The following is a 20,807-nucleotide window of genomic DNA, read 5'->3' as shown; positions in this document are numbered from 1 at the left end:
ACAAACCAGAGCTACTCCTTCTAGAAAACATGTCGCAGGCTGTGTCTTCTTACTGGCAGATTGGAGGCCTCATTATTGCCTGCAGTGGGGTGTCATAACACGGTGATGCTGGCCACAGCCCTGGGTTCTAGAAGAAAGGTGTAAGAAGCATCCAGACACAGCACCTCTCTGCCCTGTTGGAAGGAAATTTTCAGTTTTCTGCTGTTCAGACGTGAAAATGACTCTGAACCTGTCTCTGCCCTGTATGTTCATCTCAGGAAGACGGGAGCACCAGGCAGCAGCATGTGCGAATGCTAGTTCATATGCACCTGTGTGATGTGGGTGGGAAGATGAGAGAGAATCAGAGCCCAGCATGCATTGCTGGGGACTCTGCCCATCTGTGTATTCAGGTCTGGAAGGTGTACACCACAGAGAGCCAACACTGGAATCAGAATGCACCAAGATCTGCCTGCGTGTTGCTGCTGTTCTGTCCGCCTCAAAATGCTGGTTGTCCAGCGTGGCAGATTGATGATCCACACCCCAGATGGCAGATTGGCGGAGCCGGGTGCAGGCTGTCAGAGGGAGCTGTGTGTGTCGCGGTAAAGCCCAGAAGGCAGAGCCAGTTTTGAGTTGTTTGGGTGCCAGCCTGAAGACAACATAGCCAGGGAGCTGCCAAGGCCACTGTCTGCCAGAGGCCTCTCCCACCGTTAGGATATTGAGGATCCAATGAATCAAGATGACTCAGGGAAGGCATCGTCATCAACAGAGACGGTTTAATAAAAGAATTTCCATGAACAGCCTCTCCGCTACTGACTTCCTAGCTGGTGGAAATCAGTGGAGGAAGGGGGTAGGATCTCCCCTGGGCAGAGGTGATGCTGTCCTTTGTGTCTGGCCAGATGGTTGAGCATTTTCATGAGGCCCTCCGTGTGCACACTGAGAACTCTGTCTGGCACAGGGTAGGCCTTCAGGCAATGTTAGCCATTGTTACTATGACAACTATCACAATGGCTGCTATAACTGCTATTGTTGATACAGAGGTCTGTCTATGCATTGCAGGAGGATGTAATACTAATCCTGCCGCTTCACACAATAGATACTGATAAACTATGTGAGATGTCAAGGCCATGGTTTCAGAGGATTCTTTCTCTTCTAGGTGACTGGGGTTCAATAGTACAAGTGTCTATTTGCACAGTCCATTTTCCCCAAAGCCATATTCTGGAGAACACTAAACTCATATAAAAATAATAAGGGCTATTATTCATTGAAAGGGGCTTGGGATTTTAAGTTTTGAAAGTGTTGATGCTTTTGATATACTAGAGAGCTTATGAAGCTCAAATAAGGGCACACAGAGCATAGGAGCTCTTTTTTTGTTTTGAGGGGAGGATAGGTATGTGGAACCCACTCTTTCCTCCACAGAACCCACTCTTTGCTCCACCGTTTGCCATCTCCAGGATCTCAGGCTTTAGTGAACTATTTGAGAAATGCTCACACAATGCCTTGTGGTTCTATGAGGACTCATACACATCTCTGATCCACGACAACTCAGTGGGTGTCCATGGCAGGCAGTTCACGTCCATCAAAAGGTAAAGGAAAGAAAAGCCACACTGCCATGCACAGCCATCTAACTTTCTCATATATGTGCAGTCGGTTGACCTTAAACTGACTTTGCATTAAGCCAAAATGTGTGTGTGTGTCTTATTTTATCCTTACTGTTTGAGCCTCTGAGCGCAATTATCATCTTTTCTGCAATGACACATTTATATTGAGGCTGCATTTGTGTGTTTGTATGTGGGCATGTGTTTTTGTGAAGTGATTGATATTGTATGGTCCTGTAACTTAATAATAAAAACAATTTGCATCTAATTCAGCATGGAGTTTGCATGTCACCTGAGCAATGCCCACAAGAATACAAATACTTTCCAGTGCCAGGGACCCAGAGCAGCAGATTTTTTTTTTTTTAAAGATTTATTTATTTGAAAGTCAGAGTTACACACAGAGAGAAGGAGAGGCAGAGAGAAAGAGAGAGAGAGAGAGAGAGAGAGAGATCTTCCATCCGCTGGTTCACTCCCTAATTGGCTGCAATGCACAATGGCTGGAGCTGCACCATTCTGAAGCCAGGAGCCATGGGCTTCCTCCAGGTCTCCCCAATGGGTGCAGGGGCCCAAGGACTTGGGCCATCTTCTACTTACAGCAGCAGATTTTAACCAACATTCCTATTGCTCAGAAATAGTCAATCTTGGCTGAACCAGTATTTGCATTAGCAGTTACTCCAAATTACTACTAGCCCTCAAAGTTGACAGTCTTTGTTTTCCAGAATTCCTCTGCTGTTATCATTGTTGTTCCCTGCTTCATAGCCAAACAGATAAAAATTTCAGAAGGTGATGCCTTAACAACACAAGGAAATGGAAAAGCCTGTTTTGATGTATTCATTTAAGAGGGGGTAGATGATGCTGTGTGTGTGAGCTTTGGAATCAAGTGCACTGGCTTTGAATGCAGACTCTGAGAGTTCCAGGCTTTGGGTTGTGTGGTACTGGCCATTGTTATACTGTCTTTAAGGCCTAAATTTCACATATGTAAAATGTGGATGAAACCTGATTCTTGTGGTTTTGGGAAAATTAAGTGGGATAATGCATATTTGATCATTAGTAGTGTAGCAAATCATGACCACTCAATAAATTAAATCTATAAACTACAATTAGCATTCTTGAATGAAAGTGGTTCTAAGGCACTGAACCCAAATAGGCAACCCAGAGTACTAGGTTAGGTGAGTCTTCAAATCGCTTGCTACCTCTCTCATATTGGGGAAAACAGGATTGGTCTCATGAGGACAAACAACTAAGCTATCCCCTTGACTGTGCTCTTTCCCCTTCTCATGAGAACTTACAGTATACATCGCAGTCGATCAAATTCCAAAAGCTCCTGTATGTACCTGCTGTCTTCACTGTAACTGTCTGTCTCATTTGTTTTCCTGTGTGTCCCCACCATAACAGACCCATAACCATAACTAGAATAGAAGCTTCATTTGCCCCAGGGATTCTGTGTGTTTTATATTCTCTTATACAAACACTGGGAACAGGTGACTGCACTGAAAAAATATACCCCCACAAGTTTTCATTCAATGGATGAATGAGATCAGTGGTATAATTGTTGAGAGAAAGTTGAGTATACATAGACAGCTGTCACCAGAAAAATCCTGTCATTTATTCTATTTTTAGAAGGTTTTTTTTTTTTTGTCATTTATGCATTTGAGAGGCAGAGAGATAGAAAGGGACAGAGAGACAGATTGGAGAGAGACCTTCATCTGCTGGTTCACTCCCCAAATGCCTGTTACCACTGGGACTAGACAGGACTGGAACCTGAGGCCAGGAAACCAGTCCAAGTCTCCCACATGCAGAGGAAGGTCCCAACTATCTGCAGTCACCCCCCAGCCCAAGTTCTGCCTAGTCAGGAAGCTGGAGCCAGGAGCTACAGCCAGACATTGAACCCAGGTATTCTGTGGTGGGATGTGGGTGTCTTAACTGCTAGGCTCGGCACCCACTCCAACCCTTCCATTTAAATATCATTATACTTATAATGTTACAGTGTGGAATATATGAATTCCTGCCTTATTTGTAATGCCCTTGGAGGGATATTGACTGCTCACTACTGCAGAGTATTATTATTTGTTTTTTATTTTATTATTTTTTATTCCTTAAGTGACCTCAACAATCAGAGCTGCCAGAACAAGGCCAGGATGTAGGAACTCCATCTGGTCTCCAAAGAGGGTGGCAGAGGCCCAGGAAGTTGGGCCATTACCTACTGCCCTCCCAGACACATTAGCAGGAAGCTAGATCAGAAGCAGAGTAGCCAGGACTCAAACCAGCATGTGTACATGGGATTCCAGAAATGCAAGCCACAGCCAACCGGCTGTGCCACAATGCCAACCCCTGCTACAGGTTATTGTAGGGGCTGGAGCTGTGGTTAGACAATGGCATTCCTTCTGTAGCCCCTTTAGTTTGGTTTAAATGGACAACAGATACTTCTTAGTTACTTGGCACAGATGGTCCTGGTATGCTTGCTGCTAGTCCATACTCATAGGGATCTTATGAGAACAGATCATATAAAACAATCTTCTCAAATGTCATGTTCCTTATCCTCATCAGTGTTGGCTCCTGAATCTACTACTAGCAAAGAAAATAAGTGAGAAGTAGTAAATTCTAATAGAGAAAGATGGCTTTGGGTCAGAAAGAACGAGTTTCCTCCTAGCTCATATTTCTTTAGCAATTTGCTCAGTGTCATAGGGTTTCAATTGTCTTAGCTGTAAATTAGTGAATCCTGCTTATTTGATATGGCTGTCTTTATATACTGTGTGTGTCTAGTGCCCATAATATGTATCATACTGCCAGCCTTCTGGTTAATGTCTGTCTCTAGCAGTGTTCTACTCATTAGAAATGAGCGTAGGCATGTGTGTGTGTGTCAGTGAAAAAAGCTGTACCAATTGTAGATAGTGTTGGGGGAACCATATCTGGAATGTTGGTCTTCTTAAGATAGATTTACTGGGACACTTTGTCTTACTTATGTCACCAATGTCTTGGAATACAAGAAACAGCAGTGAGAGGATAGACAACTTACTGCAGCATGGCATAGTTTCTTACGTGTTTCTAGTATGAAGGCAAATATTTCCAAATTATTGGTTGGAAATATAAAGCTGTAGGCTTCAAAAAACAATCCCATCTATTTCTACAACATAAACTGATAATGACAACATGTTAGCATTCCTGATACAAGTAAGATGGTGATATGATGTTATCACACCAGCAAGGATTAAAAGGCAAAGCTTACTATTATCCGGTTTATGTTAAGCCTCAAGGCTCTGCTATGTCCATGATATACTACCTCTGAACCAGAGAAAACCATTAAGATAATACTGAGACACCATGTCCTATTAACTTGTTTTCATTCTGACTTCTCTAATGTGTCCAGTCCATCCTCACTCACATCTATCTTCTTGAAATTTGTGAATACATGCTTGTGGGTATAGGGCTCTCATTCTGTGGATTTCTATTTATTAGTGTCTGATGCTTGCTTATTTAATTAATTTAAAAGGCAGAGAGACAGAAAGGGAAGCAGACAGACAGATCTTCCATCTGCTGGTTCACTTCCCACATGTCCACAATAGCTGGAGCTGGATTAGGCTGAAACCAGGAGCCTAGAACTTATTTTAGGCCTCCCATGTTGATAGCAGGGACCCAAGTACTTGGGCTATCACCAGCTACCTAGCAGGGATAGGAAGCAGAGCTGGGACTTGAACCAAAGCGCTCTAGTATACCATGCAGATGTCCTTAGTAGCATCTTAGCCTCTGCATAAAAAAATCTATGCCCCTTATGAGTATGTATAATCATTTTTATATACAGTTTTTGGGTGTTTATTAGCACTTCAGTTAACAAACTATAAGCTGTATAGCGACTTTGAGCTGCCAATATAATTAATAACATTGAAGACAGCATACAAATCTAACAGGGAGCAGTCACAAAGCAGCTGGAAAAATCAGACAGGAAGATTGCTTATGAGAAATACTGAATTTAGTGACTGGCCATGACTAAGCTGACCAAAGGAAAGACAAAGTGGAAACAAAGGCTGATAGCAAGTTATGGAAACAAGAAGTGTCCATGGGTAAAAATGAGAGCCGGGAAGGAGAGTTAAACTTCTTTTTGAATCCATCCTGGCCTTGAAGAAGGAGGCAGAAGGAATGGCTGAGCGGCACAGTGGTCAGCGAAGGGCATAGTAAGCATCGCACTGCTCAGCAGTCTCTGGGCATTCGTGGTTAGCACCATTTCTCATGCCGACTGGTACACACCAGACTGTTCACCATACTGCTCACGAAGAACAGCCACAGTTTGTGCCTGTGTCCTCTAAATTTTATGCAGATATACAAAAGCTCGTAGTGGTATGCTAGGCAACCACTTTAGTTCCAAGATGTAGACTTCTAAGATTCACATGTGCTTTTTTCCCATTAAACAGTCCTATGCTATTTAAGGATGGAGACATGTTCTGAGAAATGCCTTGTTAGGCCACTTTGTCACCATGTGAGCATCATAGAGTGTGTTTACGCATTCCGAGATATAGATCCTGCTACACACTCAGGCTATGTGGTAGGTACCATGGTATATGAGTGCACTCCAGTGTTGACTAAGATATCATTATGTAGCACATCACTATACCAATTACTTTTTGCTCATTAAAAATTATTACATCTACTAATACTAAAAAAGAATTAAATCCCCAAATGCTCACAACAGCCAGAGATGATATAGGCCCAAGCCTGGAGCCAGGAACTCATCCAGGTCTCCTATGTGGGTGGCAGAAACCCAAGCACTTGGGCCATCCTCTGCTGCCTTCCAAGGCTCATTAACAGGAAGCTGGTTTGGAAGCAGAGTGACTGAGACTCGAACTGGCACACTGATGCAGGATGCAGGTGTCCTAAGTCTGGCTTAACCTGCTGTGTGATAATGCCTTTTATTTGATGGGTTTAAGGTTTATTTATTTATTTATTTATTTTCATCTACTTGAAGGGCAGAGCATCAGATAGAGAGGCAGGCTGAGGCAGATCTTCCATTCACTAGTTCCCTGCCCAAGCGCCCACTACAGCCAGGGCTGGGCCAGGACAACGTTGAGCATCTAGAAGTCCTCCCAAGTCTCCCACATGGCTGATGGGGCCCAACCACTTGAGCCATCATTTGGTGTCTCCCAGGATGCATCAGCAGGAAGCTGGAACAGAATTGGAACAGTTGGGACTGCACCCAGCACTCTGACATGGATGCCAGCGACACAAGAGGCAGCTTAATCCAATGTGCCACAAGACCCACCACCACAAATTTTAATATGAGTAAACTTTTGCAGTATTGACATGTACCCCTCCCCATCTTAAAGTAATTTACTTTTCTGATCTTACTTTTTTCCAATCCTGATCTAATGTTCAAAACACGATGATGAGTTATCCTTCGTTACCACCTAAAGTTTTAACTTGAATCAGCGTGATTCTAGCAATTTGGTTCTTAGCAAATTATTTCTCAAGAGAGACCCCCATTGGCCACCACTCAGCAGGGGGAAAGGTTTTTAAATGTATCTGTAGTTCCTATATTTAATTTATAAATTGCTTTTCTTTCCTTGGTTTTCTGCTCTAAGATTTTGGTTTTATTTCTGTTCAAATAGAAATTATAGAATGCATTGGTTTGGGGGGAAATATAAAGCTTTCTTTCATGTCCAAATAATGGCATTCAGGTACTTTCCCTCTTTCTCTTTGTGTGTCTTTTATGGAGCCATATCATTGACCCTGTGTGCATAGATCTGGGCGGGGAGGACCTGGCTGAGCCTCAAGATTTAGGTGCACATCTGAGGTTACAAAGGGGCAAGATCACATTGCACACAAAGATGCTTCAGATAATGTGTTCCTCAGAACTGCAATGAGACCCTCTGCTGGAAGAGCATGTGAAATGGGTGCCATTGCCATGCTTTAGAGGGAGCCCCAGCCGTAACCCAGCCATGAGACTGTGTGTGAGCAGTAGGTCAGGTGTGCACACATGGCAAAGCTGACCAGGGTGTGGGAACAGAGCTATCCTCGGCTATCCATTATCCTCCTGAAAGACGTAAATCCCAAGTACGAGAAATTCATGATAGCCTGAGTAAAGACCCTATGAGACGGCGATGAGGGAGGGACATGTACTCTGACTTAATCACTCTTACATCACTGCCTTTCTTTTCTGTGTCCATTCTTCTCACTCTGTATCGGGCTGTAGTCAACTAATCACCACTGTGGTCTTTCATTACTTATTCTCTTCCAGAAACAAAGCTGAATTCTTCACCTGCCACATCCCATAGCATTCTGGCCTCCTCTCTACCCACAGCACTCCACTCCTCAACACTGGCCCCCAGCCATGCCCCAACATCTCAGTGTCCTCTTGTTTCTGGGCTTTGCATATACTGTTCTCTTTGCCTGAAATTCTTTCCCCCCATGCATCATGGCCATGAACTTCTTCATTCCTGTAGGTGTTTGCCAAGATGTGTTTCTTTCGAGGGGCCTTTCCCAGCCAGTGTGTCTGCGACCTCACCTTCAACAGTTTTTGAATGTTTTGTGCACTGCTGTCTCCCAATGCCTGAGACAGTGCCTGCACCTAGTATGACTAAGTTAATCAGTTCCTCATCTCATTTACTTACTTCCTTCTGTTCTGAGAGTGCTGCATATTGCTAAATTATTATTTGTGGCCAATGTGAGTCTCAAAAACAGTACTGTATCTTCTTACCTATTAATGGTTAAAGTTTGAACCTCGTAGCCCAGACTTTAAGAATTCTAAAGCTTTCAAGAACCTTATGTCAAATGCAAATAAAACCCACAAGGAGGTTTCACCTCACCCCAGTTAGAATGGCTATTATTCAAAAATCAGCAAACAATAAATGTTGGCAAGGATGTGGGGAAAAAGGTACCCTAATCCACTGTTGGTGGGAATGCAAACAGCACAGCCACTGTGGAAGGCAATATGGAAATAACTCAGAAAGCTGAATATAGACTTACTGTAAGAGCCGGCAAGCCCACTAGTGGGAATTTACTCAAAGGAATGAAATCAGCATATAAAAAAGTTATCTGCACCCCCATGCTTATTGCAGCTCAGTTCATAATAGCTAAGGTATGGAATCAACACAAATGTTCATCAACTGATGACTATATATCTATATCTGTCTATATCTATAGAAAATCTATAGATCTATCTATCTATCTATCTATCTGTCTATCTATAGGGATAGTGTGGAATACTACTTAGCCATAAAAAGAATGGAATCCTATCTTTTGCAACAAAATAGATATAACTAGAAACCATTATACTTACGTTATGGGGGAGAAGCCATTGTAATTCATAAGCTGTACTTTGGAAATTTATATTCATTAAATAAAAGTTTAAAAAAAAGAAAAGAAACCATTATACTTAGTGAAATAAGCCAGTCCCCAAAAGACAAATACCATATGTTTTTCTTGATCTGTGGTAACTAATAGAGTATTAAAAAATGTAATATGTATGAGTGAAAATGATGTTTTAAGGTTCGATGATTGTTTACAATCCTTGTCTTTACTGTTGAATAATTTTTTTCCTTTTATACTGTTTGTTTTATGAATATAAAATAAACTGAAAGTAGATCAATGTAAAAATTAAAGTGTAAGAAAGGAAGGAGGTGTGAGGATGGAAGTGTGGGCAGGAGGGAGGGTAGAGTGGGAAGTAATACTATGCTCCTAAATCTGTACATATGAAATTGGTTCACCTTAAAAATTTTTTTTCAAAAATTAAAAAATACAGCTTTAAACAAAATACTAAAAGCTGAAAAAAACCCTTATCTCAGTCACCCTTCATAGCCTGATCTGTATCACCCAGTCTGGGAGCCCTGTTATGAACATGGAAGCTGGCCCATGTCCAGCCTAGTTTCATCTGTCGTCTGCCCACCCCACAACAGTGTTACTCAGGTAACATTCCATATGTTGACCATCCTGTAGACACAGATGAGACACGTAAGCAGCAGTAACACTAGCTCCTGGTTCTTATTCCACCATGTATGTAAGACCTTGACCTTCTGAGCGATAACCTTCCCATCGGCCTCTTGGGGATTCCCGGAAATCATCACCTCTGTGCTCAGAGACAGTCATACATCTGTAGTGAAGTTTCTACCCCATTTTCCCTCCATGGTTTGTGGAAGTCTTTTACTCCCTACACACTGTTAGTCTGCCTCATTACCACCTTTTTTGGCACTGCCCACCATGAGAATACTTATGTCTTTGTGGGGTTGTTGCCTCCTCCTGTTCCCAAACCACCAGTTCTCCAGATTGGGACTGGGTTGATGGCATATGTGGGGAGAAAGCCCCACTCCGCAAGCCCTTGCCTCTTTCTTCCCTCCTCCTTTTGCTTTCAGACCATCTGTGGCAGGCAGTGTTCTTTGTGTTAGCTTATAGCAGCTTAGACAAACAGAGGAATCTGCGCGTTCTCATAACACTACAGTTTTTAACCCTGGCTTCTTTGGAATCCTTCTGTTTTGGTGTTTCTCTTGCAGTGCTTTGTGACACAATCCTTTGGTTTCTTAACACAGCCAGTATGCCCATTCCTCAGGTCCATGGACACTCCACTGCCCCAACCCTCGAGACCAGAACACACAGCCCCACCTCCACACTCAGCACCAACCCTGAGCCTGATGACTCATGCATGTGGACATGCGTGAGCCCAGTGACTCAGGTATGACCTGTCTACTCTCCATTCCTTTTAGGAGGCATCAGTGCCTACTCGATAGTGAGACTGTGGATCTTCTTCCGATGGAATGTTGTTGATTTTTCAGTTGTATGCATCTCTTGAGGCTGAATTCAAGGATTTACTTTCTTTCTTAGGTCCTTTTGATGGACTCTGACTGAGATTTCCCTCCTCTAAATTATAGCATGCTCCTTAAACATTTTAGCCATGTGTGGCTGTCCTGTTGATGACCCTGCCTTTACCGTCCCTCTGGTCTCCTCAAGAACTTCCCAGTGTCTACCAGAACAGAAAATTCCTCTTACATCCAGCATAGCATCCACATGGACTTTCTCACACAGTGATGCTTTGCAGGATTTGCTGACTACATTTTCATAAGTACGTTCTGGAAAAGCCAGTGGTTACTAGTGTTTCAGCCACACGATGAATTCACTTGTGTAGGCTGCCTCCGAGCGTCCTGATTCTAGGTCACTGGCACGTACCTATTTGGGTGTGTGGGTGTCTATTGGAGCAGCACATGGGTATTCTGACGCATTGGTTTTGAAGAGTCACCCACCCAGCTTGCAGTTATTCCTGCTGCTTTTTCTTTAAGGTGATTCTGAGATGCTTCTGTCATGGTGTCCTGGTGGACGGGGGAGGGGTGCTGAATCAGAGGGTTTCCACCCAGAGGACACACGGCACACACATACTGATCTTGCTGCTTGAAGGCCAGCTGTTCATCATGGGCCAATGCAGGCCATCAGGACTGGGAACAGAGACCTTCTAAGGAGAGTTCTGAGTCTCCACTTGGATACCAGCCTCCTTCAGATGTGTGGCATCTTCTCCTCTTGGTCCACGATGATGAAATCCTGTTGTTAAGACAGGCTTGGTGATCTGTCGAGTACCCACAATGGAGCAGTGCTGGGACTCAGTAAGCCCTCACTCCTGGTTTGTCCTAAATGCTCTGTGTTCCATTGAAGGAAAAGAAGGGCAGACAAGTTTCAGCCTTGACATCATATTAATGGAACTTCCAGATAATGTCCTTCTTCGTTTTGCCCAATACCAATTTACCGATTGCATCCCAGGCTCCCCAGAGAAGCAGAATTTGCCAAGTCTGCTTGTCATTTCTTCTAATTGGGTTTTTAAATAAATCAGAGAACTCGTGTTTTCATTTACCTTGGATTATACAGCAGCAGAGTTCTTGTTTGTGTTGTTCAAAGAGGCAGCCTCTGCTGAAAGGACACTGAATTCCTGACATTCTCAAGGCCTGGCATTTTCCTCCCACCCTCAGCATTCTCTTAGCTCCACCGTGGCAAATCCGGCAGGAACCTCTCAGTCTGCCTGGGAGTACTGTCTGCCCTCCCATCCCTTCCACCAGGAGCTGCTGAGGGCTGAGTTTTTCAGTCTAAAGTGAGAGAGGGGGAAGAAGAGCATTCTCTCTGCCCCACTGCTGTTTCCCGTTCTTCCTGATTCCAGCCTTCCCTCCCTTTCTGTTCCTCAGTGGGAATCTTCTGATCTAGGAAGACCAAGGCCAAGGGGCTTATCCCCCACCTTTCCACCACTCAACCCCATCTGACCCTTCCCCTACAGTGCCTGCTCTGCTCCCTTGTGCACTAATAGCAGCGCTGCTTCCTGCCTGAGCCCCTTCCCAGACCCTCATCCCTTTCCTCTCTGTGACCTCCTCCAGGACTAGGTAGGGATTCCTTGTGGCAAGTGGGAAGCCATTGTCTGAAACAGCCCGCTCTGACCTCTAAGCTCTCCTGGGGCTGGGAGACAAAGGAAGGCAATACCCTGGCCCTGTCCACCCAACCCTGCCTCCCCTGCCACTCTCTCCATTTGGGATCTTTCTTGATTAAATCTGTGGCGGTTTGTCAGTCTGCAGTAGGAGACAGGCTTGGTGTGTGTCTAATTGGGATGCTAGTAACATGTGTTGTACTTGATTCTTGGGGTCATGTTTCAGACTGTTAATTCCAGTCTCTATGGGTAGTAAAGAGGCCTCAATGCTTTCCTAAATCAGTGGTTGGTAAAACTAGGGCCTTGAAGGTTACCCAAGGCCATGAATTACCTAGTCCCACCACTCCCCTTCCCTTCTTTTCATTTTTATCTTTCATTTCCCTACATCCTCCCTTTTCTCTTTCTATAAAACTCTATTAACTATCACCAGATACTTTTTTTTAAGAAGGAATTGTATTTTCTGCTCAAAGGAATTAAAACTACCATTCTTGATGGCACCTGTAGTTCAGAGACTTACAGCCAAGGGATGTGGATGGGTGGGCTAGGATTGGGTTCTAACCTTGTTATCATGGACTATTGTACACTTTCTACCGCTACAGACTTCTCATCCCTCTGTCCCTTAGAGCTGCCTCCCCAGCTCTAGTGGTGTAACACTGATGATTTTGTTTCCAAGCTTGATGTGAGCTGAAGTTTGATAAAGAGCTATCCTTACAGCAGTGCCCATAGCATTGAAGATAGTATAGGGCAAAGTCAAAAATCTGTGTTTTCTTTTATAATTACAAAGTTACTTCAAAAAGTTCATGGAAAAGTGGAATTATAAGTTTATTTTGTTGCAAAAATTTTTAAAATTCATGCAAAGTTTTTCATAAAATGTACTTTCCACGAATGTTTGAAGACCCGCCACATTGTACAGCAGCTAGTTCTGTTACACTCTCCATCATAAAGCATGGCACATCATTGTGTTGCTATTCAAGTGCTGATCATGTTTATATTAGGTCAGAATGAGACTGGTGGAGTATGGTCTATAGTATATCCTATATTGTTGGTCTCTACAAATATCACACCCACACACACAATTTGATGGACTGTTGTTAAAAATCAGCACTGATTGGCCGGCGCCATGGTTCAATAGGCTAATCCTCCACCTGTGGCACCGGCACACCGGGTTCTAGTCCCGGTCGGGGTGCTGGATTCTGTCTCGGTTGCTCCTTTTCCAGGCCAGCTCTCTGCTGTGGCCAGGGAGTGCAGTGGAGGATGGCCCAAGTGCTTGGGCCCTGCACCCGCATGGGAGACCAGGAGAAGCACCTGGCTCCTAGCTTTGGATCAGCGTGGTGTGCTGGCTGCAGCGGCCATTAGAGGGTGAACCAACGGTAAAGGAAGACCTTTCTCTCTGTCTCTCTCTCTGTCCACTCTGCCTGTCAAAAATAAAAAAATCTAAAAAAAATTTTTAAAAAATCAGCACTGATAGAGTTGGGGAGCCTTTAGTAATGGTGCTATGGTTGCTCTCCTTGATATTTAAAGCAGTGAACTGACTTGACTCTTAAATTCATTATTAATAACAAATTATTAAACTTTTAGAATTTAAGTTTCATTTTAAGATTTATTCATTCATTTGAAAAGCAAAGAGAGAGGGGGAGAGAATGAGAGCATGCACTTCCATTTGCTGGTTCATTCCCAAATGGCTGCATTGGCTGGAGCTGGATCAGGCCAAAGCCAGAAGTCAAGAGCTTCTTCCCACATGGATGGTAGAGGCCAAAATATTGGGCCATCTTCTGCCATTTTCCCAGGTGCGTTAGCAGGGAACTGGATTGGAAGTGTAGCAGCTAGGACATGAATCATTGCCTATGTGGGATGCTGGCATTGCAGGTGGTAGCTTTACCCACTGGGACATGACACCAGCCCCTATAATTAAAATTTTAATGTGCTGAGTATCCCAGACAATATTTTTGTGAACAATGTGCTAGATTTTTATAGCAACTGTGTCCCAATATGAAGAATCACAACTAACAACTGAATGGTTTTTAATGACCTTTCATGATTTAATTTATACCTTTCATAATGAATGGAATTACTGGTTTCAATAAGAGTTGTTTGGGAAAAATTGAATACTTACAGTTCTTACAGTGTTCAGATTCCTCTGTTTTTATCTTTGTATTTAGCTTAAACCTTCAAAATAAAAATCATAACATAATCAAGCACAAAATTCCTCAAGTGTTCAGTATTTTCTTTCCCACATTTTACTATGCAGCTACATCAAATTGAACAATTGAAATTTAGTTATAAGCCAAGAATTCAACAGTTAGGACTTTGGATTCACCAAAATGGTTTTCATTAAGTGAGGAACTGAAAATCACGTTCTCTACCATTATGAAAAAGATGTTGAACTTCTCAAAATTTATTCACTTAGTGTTACATAGGATTATTAACTGTAATTATCTGATTCTTCAGATTAAAAGCTGTTTAGAAGCTATCATTTAGGAAATCAAGAACAGCAAAAGATAAGAGCAATGACCTGAAAAGAGCTCTAGTCAGGCAAGAAGACTGGAAACATATGAAGACATTACTGTCCTTTATAAGTGCAGTGCATCATGTTGTAGCTTATGAGGGAAAAATTCGGATTATGTCTGCACACTCTGCCTCCAAGACAAAGGTGTATATGATATGTCTTAAGTCTTTTGAAATTCAACATTGTTTAATTCAAGTGAGTTTTATAACATAAAGCACTTTGCTTGGTATCCTTTGTAGAATGGAACATGTGACTCAGTCCATGTGGGTGATGTTGGGGTATGCACACATCATCTGGGGAAGCTGAGAACTCACTTGTCTTGACCCAGTGTCTCTCAGACCCTTCTTGCCCGGATCCCTTAGTTAGGAGAGGTTTTGACTCAGAAGCCTGGTTTGTAAGACCAGGAAAGAAGGAGGGAATCTGGTATCAGTGAGAGCACAGGACTTCTGGAGCCTGCTCCGTGTCCCCTTCACGTGCTGCTAGGTGACCTCAGAGCTCTGGAGAACCACACACAGAGCATGATGTGAGGCACACAGCTAGACAGCATAGCAGTTGTTGGGCAGGAAGGACGCTTTTCAGGCCTTAGTAAATCATAGTCCGTCAGTGATCGCCTGCCCTTGATAGTATTGCTTTGCTTGTCTGCAGTCCTTGGAATTACTGTTACTCTGATTAGCAACATGACTCAACTACGCCAAGCATTTTCTGCCAGTGGTGTTAAAACCGTGATCTGACCAGGGTACTCCTAGCAAACAGGAGGCGATAGTCATTTGCTTATGGGTGCTCTGCTCATGAAAATTTGCAAACTAGAATTTTACTACTGGTGCTTTGACTGTTGCTGCTGCCATGATTACTACTACTATTTTATGTTTTCCTTCTTGATTTCTTTTCAAGATATTTTTCAATAGTGTAGCTAAATGCTTTAGTTTGGCTTCTGCGTTGTTAATTGCAAACCAGCTGATTGTCAGTTATTCAGTGTTCTAGACCACATTCTTTCCTCCCGAAGAGGAAAGCCAAGAGCAATTCAAGCATCAGCAAGCAGGTGCGTGAAAGCCTATCAGTGGGGAATGGTCTGCAGGTTGGTCCTGGCAGTGCTGCCGTGGCTTTGGCGCTTAGCTGATGGATGACGACATGGCTAGTCACTGGGATCAACATGGGCCCATGCCCTCTGTGGAATGGGTAGAGCAGTCAAGGAAACAGTGGACCACAGTTTCTGGCCGCGTATGCTGTCACTTTCAAGGTGGTTGCTTGTTATTCCTCCAGTCTCCTTTGGCAGCAGCAAGACTTGGTTCCTTATCTACCTGCCACCGTTAGCTCAAAAATTGTACCTGAGCAGGTGAAGCTCCTCATAAGAAAGCCCCAAGTTGCCAGCATCTAGCCTAGCCTTTCCCACTCGGATGCTTTGACAGACTCACTGATCAACTGGCTCTGTATATGAAAGTTCTTTCAGTGCTCAAACCACAAAAATTATTCATACAGTTCTTCCTTTCAGCCTGTCCTTTGTAGAAAGGCCTGAGAATTGCAACTTAGATTCTATGTAATGTCGGCAGTAATGGAATCTAGATTCCACACATTCATCTCTGTCCTTACAGGCCTATTTTTTTGTTAGAGAAAAGAAAAACCTTAAAAAGCTTTTTATTGTGAATTTAAACTGCCTTTCACGGAGGCCAGATTGCATTATATTCACAAGCATGAGTGGTGGAACCAGACCGCCTGGCTCTGCTGTGCTCTGATTAGCTGATTCTGCAGATCACTGACTGCCTTCGTTTTCTCATCTGTAAAATGGGATAAGAATAGTACCTCTTTGGTAGGACTGTCAGGGTTAAGTGAATTATATCAGAGTGCAAAGTACTGTATTCATGTTAGCTTCCCTTGCTGCTTTTGTTATTATTGTTGTTGTTTTCTTTTATAAGCTGCATGATTTGGGCAGAAACCAAAGTAGTTTAGTACATTTTTGTGCCTGCAATAGAAACCAAAAGTGATTGGCTCCTTAAAAGGTAGACTGTTTGGTAGAAGGGAAACAATATATTTTTTAGCTAATAATTATTATTTTAATTATATTTATGGGTACTTTGTGGTAATTCAACAAGTGTATGCAATGTATAGTGAAGAATGCTTGTTTTGAACTCAGACTGAAATTTGAATATTGATCCTGTTACGTAATTACTTGGCTGAGAATTAAAAAATGATAAGATATGGAGGGGTAAGAACATTTCCATCCTTGGATTAAGAAATTTAGAAATAGAATGAAGAGCCTGGTTCAATACTGTAGGTTCAATAGTTAGTGGTGGTATCATTGTACTGTGAAAAGACAGCTCAGGCCACTTTAAGTCCTGTGGACGCAGAGCTACTCAGTGAAAGACTATGAAGTGTGGCACATTATTTAATCTTTAGGATTAAGTTTCAGATTTGCTTGGTAACAGAAAGAATGGCAATGTTTACTCCATTTACGTGGACTCTCTGTAAAACCGGGGAGCTCTTGGAGAGACTGTTAATATTTCTTTCTCCTGTTTTGAATTCAATGTTATAGAAATCCGCTCTCAGGAGGAAGTGTGCTGTGTGTAAAATCGTGGTCCATACTGCCTGCATTGAGCAGCTAGAAAAGGTAAGAGCTCGCCCCCTGCTGCTGCATTTGCTGCATTGCAGGTGTTTGGTTTTCAAACATCAGATGTAAATGTTTATTTTCCAACCTTTTGAAAACAATGGCCTTTGAAAGAGCTGGAAGTCCAGTATTATTGACAGATTAATAATGGAGAGGAAATATTTAGGGGCCATTTGCTTTGTTGTTTGCTGAAGCATAATTTGTTGTCTACTTATGTTGACTCTTGGGAAAGGAATGATAAAAGCCTGATGTGTCCTGATTTTCTTCCTGTTTCATCTCTGCTTGGGCTTCATAGACAGTGATCTGCTTGTGCAGCAGGGGATGTGTGAGTGGGACTGGATATGACACCCCGGTAGTGTCTTTCCTCCAGAATGTACTCTCAATGACTCCTTTATTTGTAATTTGGTGAAAGGAAGGTTCCAGTTAGGTAGATGTCTTCTGTGTGATTTCATGCTTCTTACTCCATTTCCATGTGTGGCTCTGTGTGCATAATCTATATTCTTGAACTGCTGTGTGTAAGTGCATTGAAATATTTCAGCCTGCCACCAGAATGATGTGGTCTCGCTACATGTTACCAACTGTTGCCAACTGATATCTTGTGGCAATGGCTGCTAACACTTTCTTATTAGTTGTTTCAGTCTCAACTGCACTACTCATCCTCTCCTTGATGCCTATCCTTCTACTTTATCTGGTAGCTAAAAAAGATGCAAATGCCCTGAGCAGGAGACCACCTCATCTAAAAAAGGCAATGCTTAGTCATTTCATAAAGAATAATTTTGCCTGTGCTTTGAATACTCATCCTAACATTAAAAATTTCTCAAGTTTATATTTTCAAATTTGAAAGTCCAAAAACAGCCAAATGGTTTCAGCTGCATAGATTTTCCCTCTGACTCTTTCTTATCTCACTTTCACAAATTTGCAGTGTAAGAGCATTGCTGTTCAAAGATATTTTCTTTTCATCAGAGAAAATGAAGGGACATGGATTGGAGATAAAGTATTGCTTGGGGTATATGTAGATTATCTAATGTGTAGTTTCTTAGTTTTTGAGTTTTATCAGTCTCTGTCACCGTGTTTTTTTTTTCAGGTAAATCATTCTAGTCTCCTACTTATCCCTAATATAATGTACTTTTCTTTCCAATAACAGATTAATTTTAGATGTAAACCAACATTTCGGGAAGGAGGCTCAAGGTCACCAAGAGAAGTGAGTATCTCAGACCTCTAGATAATGCCAGCTTGATTCCCCACTGATTCACTGGATTCATAGCCATTCACCAGGGATTTAAAAAGATAAATTCTGTCTCCTTCCATTCTATGTCAGCTTCTTGTGAATGCATCAATAAATGTGTTTAATGAAATCTCCACATCCCATCAGTGTGGGTGCAATGCACTTTATTCTTCTTGTGAAATGTGTGGGGAGCTGGGGTCTTACTTGAAGCAACCAGAAGGTGGGGGAAGAGATGGTGGTAGAATTGAAGGGGTGAGAATAGTCTCTTGTTGTCTTTGGTCAATTGTAGTTTCATTTTTCAGTGTTGAGTGGAGCTGGGCTACTCTGGGGCTGCAGTTGTTGGTTGCTCACATGATGCTGCAGGCAGACTGTCTGGTACCAAACTCTGCCTTTGATGTGTTGGGCTCTTGGGCACTTCATCTCTGAATCGTAGGGTTGGCATGTGCTAAATAAATAAGTGAATAAATCATAAGGTACAGTTCAATTTTGTACTGTGTGCTTGACCTATCAGTGTGGCTGTGAAGAGAAACAGGTAGATGTGAAACTGGAATGAAGAGTAGTTGCTGCCGTGTTAGTGGTGCACACAGATGTGATGGGAGAGATGACGCTGAGATGTAAGACTTTGCAGGGCTCATTTATTCAACTTTTATGCTAGGGAGACAAGCACAGTGTGGGAGGAGTTAGAGGAAGCAGGGAAGGTTCTTAGCCCTCCTGTATTATACTGGGTGGTCTAGCTCCAGGTCCACTTTTGCACTCCCCAGTCTCAAAACAACAGCCCATGTTCTCAGAACCTGTCCTCCTTAGAAAGTAGTTTTCCTGATGAGCTGTTCAGGGTTGCCAGCCAAATGTTAGTATGGCACTTTCCTTCAGAGAAAGTCAAGTGAATATAATTTTTGGTAAACATGCTACTCCACTTATTTACATTCCCATTGAAATAACTTTCTGTTCCACTTATGCATCTATCCCTTGGAAACCTTTCCTGCTGGTGTATTCCTCACATCTGCCCTATGTAGTAATACGACAGGGAGGAAAGGAGTCAGAGAAAGGGCTTCCTGGAGCAGGGAGCTGTCGCACTGAGACCTTGCAGAGGCAGGTGTGAGTAGGAGGTGAGGAAGAGCCTTCAAGACAGAAGGAGGGGCAGCACATGAATACTAATGGGGGCAGGGAGAAGGGAGAGAGAGAGGGAGGGAGGGAGGGAGAAAAACAGAATGAGAAACACAAGAGATACACCATGGAAGTTTTATCATCAGGGGAGTTGGGAGGGAGGCATTACATTTTTTTTTTTTTTTTTTTTGACAGGCAGAGCGGACAGTGAGAGAGAGAGACAGAGAGAAAGGTCTTCCTTTGCCGTTGGTTCACCCTCCAATGGCCGCTGCGGCCGGCGTGCTGCAGCCAGCGCACCGCGCTGATCTGAAGGCAGGAGCCAGGTGCTTCTCCTGGTCTCCCATGGGGTGCAGGGCCCAAGCACTTGGGCCATCCTCCACTGCAGAACCTATTACTCTTGCTGCAGTGTGGAGTGTAATTCAGGAGTAATGCTATTGAAGGCATGAAGACAATTTAAGAGTTTCTGCTAGTAATGTAGGCTGCACATAATGGTGCTGAACTAAGTAGTATTGTTGTTACATAGGAGTTTGAAGAGAACAGAGTTTATTGCATTGTGAGCACAAAGATGGAGGAGCCCAGTGTAAAACAGGCCTGTGCTCTGGAAACCTGATCACCATGTGAAAATGAATTGGCTTGAGGATGATGTTGGGGATGTGTCGAATCTAGTTGTAGAACTATCAGTTGTGAGGTGTTCTTGTTGCCCCTATTACAGAAACCCAGTAGTAAGCTGAGTGGGGTTATGAGTTTTGAGCTTTTGAGGAAGACAGGCTGGAGGTAAGATATTTGTGAGTTGTCAGCATACATATATAGTAGTAACAAAGCTATGGGGATATAGATGCATATGTAAAATAGGAATTGAAGATGTCTAATTATGGAGAGGATCACAAACATTTTGTAGATAATTAATGATAAAAAGACACAAAAATGATCTCATTGTTCCTAATACAATAGGATTGGGAGAAAATATGGAAAGAGAATAGGTTGTGGATGGAAGTTGTAGAGAGAAGAACAGAAATTGCTGCCATTAATTTTATCTCCCACTGGGTTTGTCCAATATGGTAACAATTGGGAGGCTGTTGGTCACACATGGGGTGAGGAAAATGTGAGAAATAAGGTGGGGTTGTGGGTGCTCTCAGTGTCAACTCATAGTGCACCATAGCGTTGGTCAGCTGATAACTTAGTGGTTTCTTGTTTAGGAAAACAGAAGTGATAGTGTCCTTAAGATGGAGTTTATGAATTTACATGCAAGGGATCAGTGTCTCCCTTCAGCTTGTTCCCTCTCTCTGTCTCTCTCTCGATGGATGGATGGATGGACAGACAGACAATAGATAGGTAAATAGATAGTAGGTAGGTAGGTAGATAGATAATAGTCACTATTATGTGCTATTCTTCTATTGTAGGTATTTTTGGTGATCATTAGCTAT

At 42.8% G+C, this 20,807-nt stretch overlaps 1 protein-coding gene across 12 annotated transcripts in view; it reads left to right on the top strand.

The window, feature by feature from the left end:
* The window catches only part of DGKI (diacylglycerol kinase iota), a 507,839-nt gene that overhangs the window by 204,362 nt on the left and 282,670 nt on the right, over window positions 1–20,807 (top strand). For all 12 annotated transcript variants that reach the window (XR_007920530.3, XM_051849035.3, XM_051849034.3 and 9 more), the window contains exons 4-5: window positions 16,983–17,057; window positions 18,199–18,255. Coding sequence is in view for 11 of the 12 variants with exons in the window: in XM_051849035.3 (XP_051704995.3) it covers window positions 16,983–17,057; window positions 18,199–18,255 (132 nt within the window). In the remaining variant the exon portion in view is untranslated. The remainder of the gene's footprint in view (window positions 1–16,982; window positions 17,058–18,198; window positions 18,256–20,807) is intronic.

This window comes from Oryctolagus cuniculus, chromosome 3 (genome assembly GCF_051225735.1).
Source record: "Oryctolagus cuniculus isolate XC-2025 breed Fujian yellow rabbit chromosome 3, ASM5122573v1, whole genome shotgun sequence".
Classification (NCBI taxonomy): domain Eukaryota; kingdom Metazoa; phylum Chordata; class Mammalia; order Lagomorpha; family Leporidae; genus Oryctolagus; species Oryctolagus cuniculus.
Note: the sequence above shows the minus strand (reverse complement) of the source record. Positions and strands in the feature narration are given on the sequence as shown.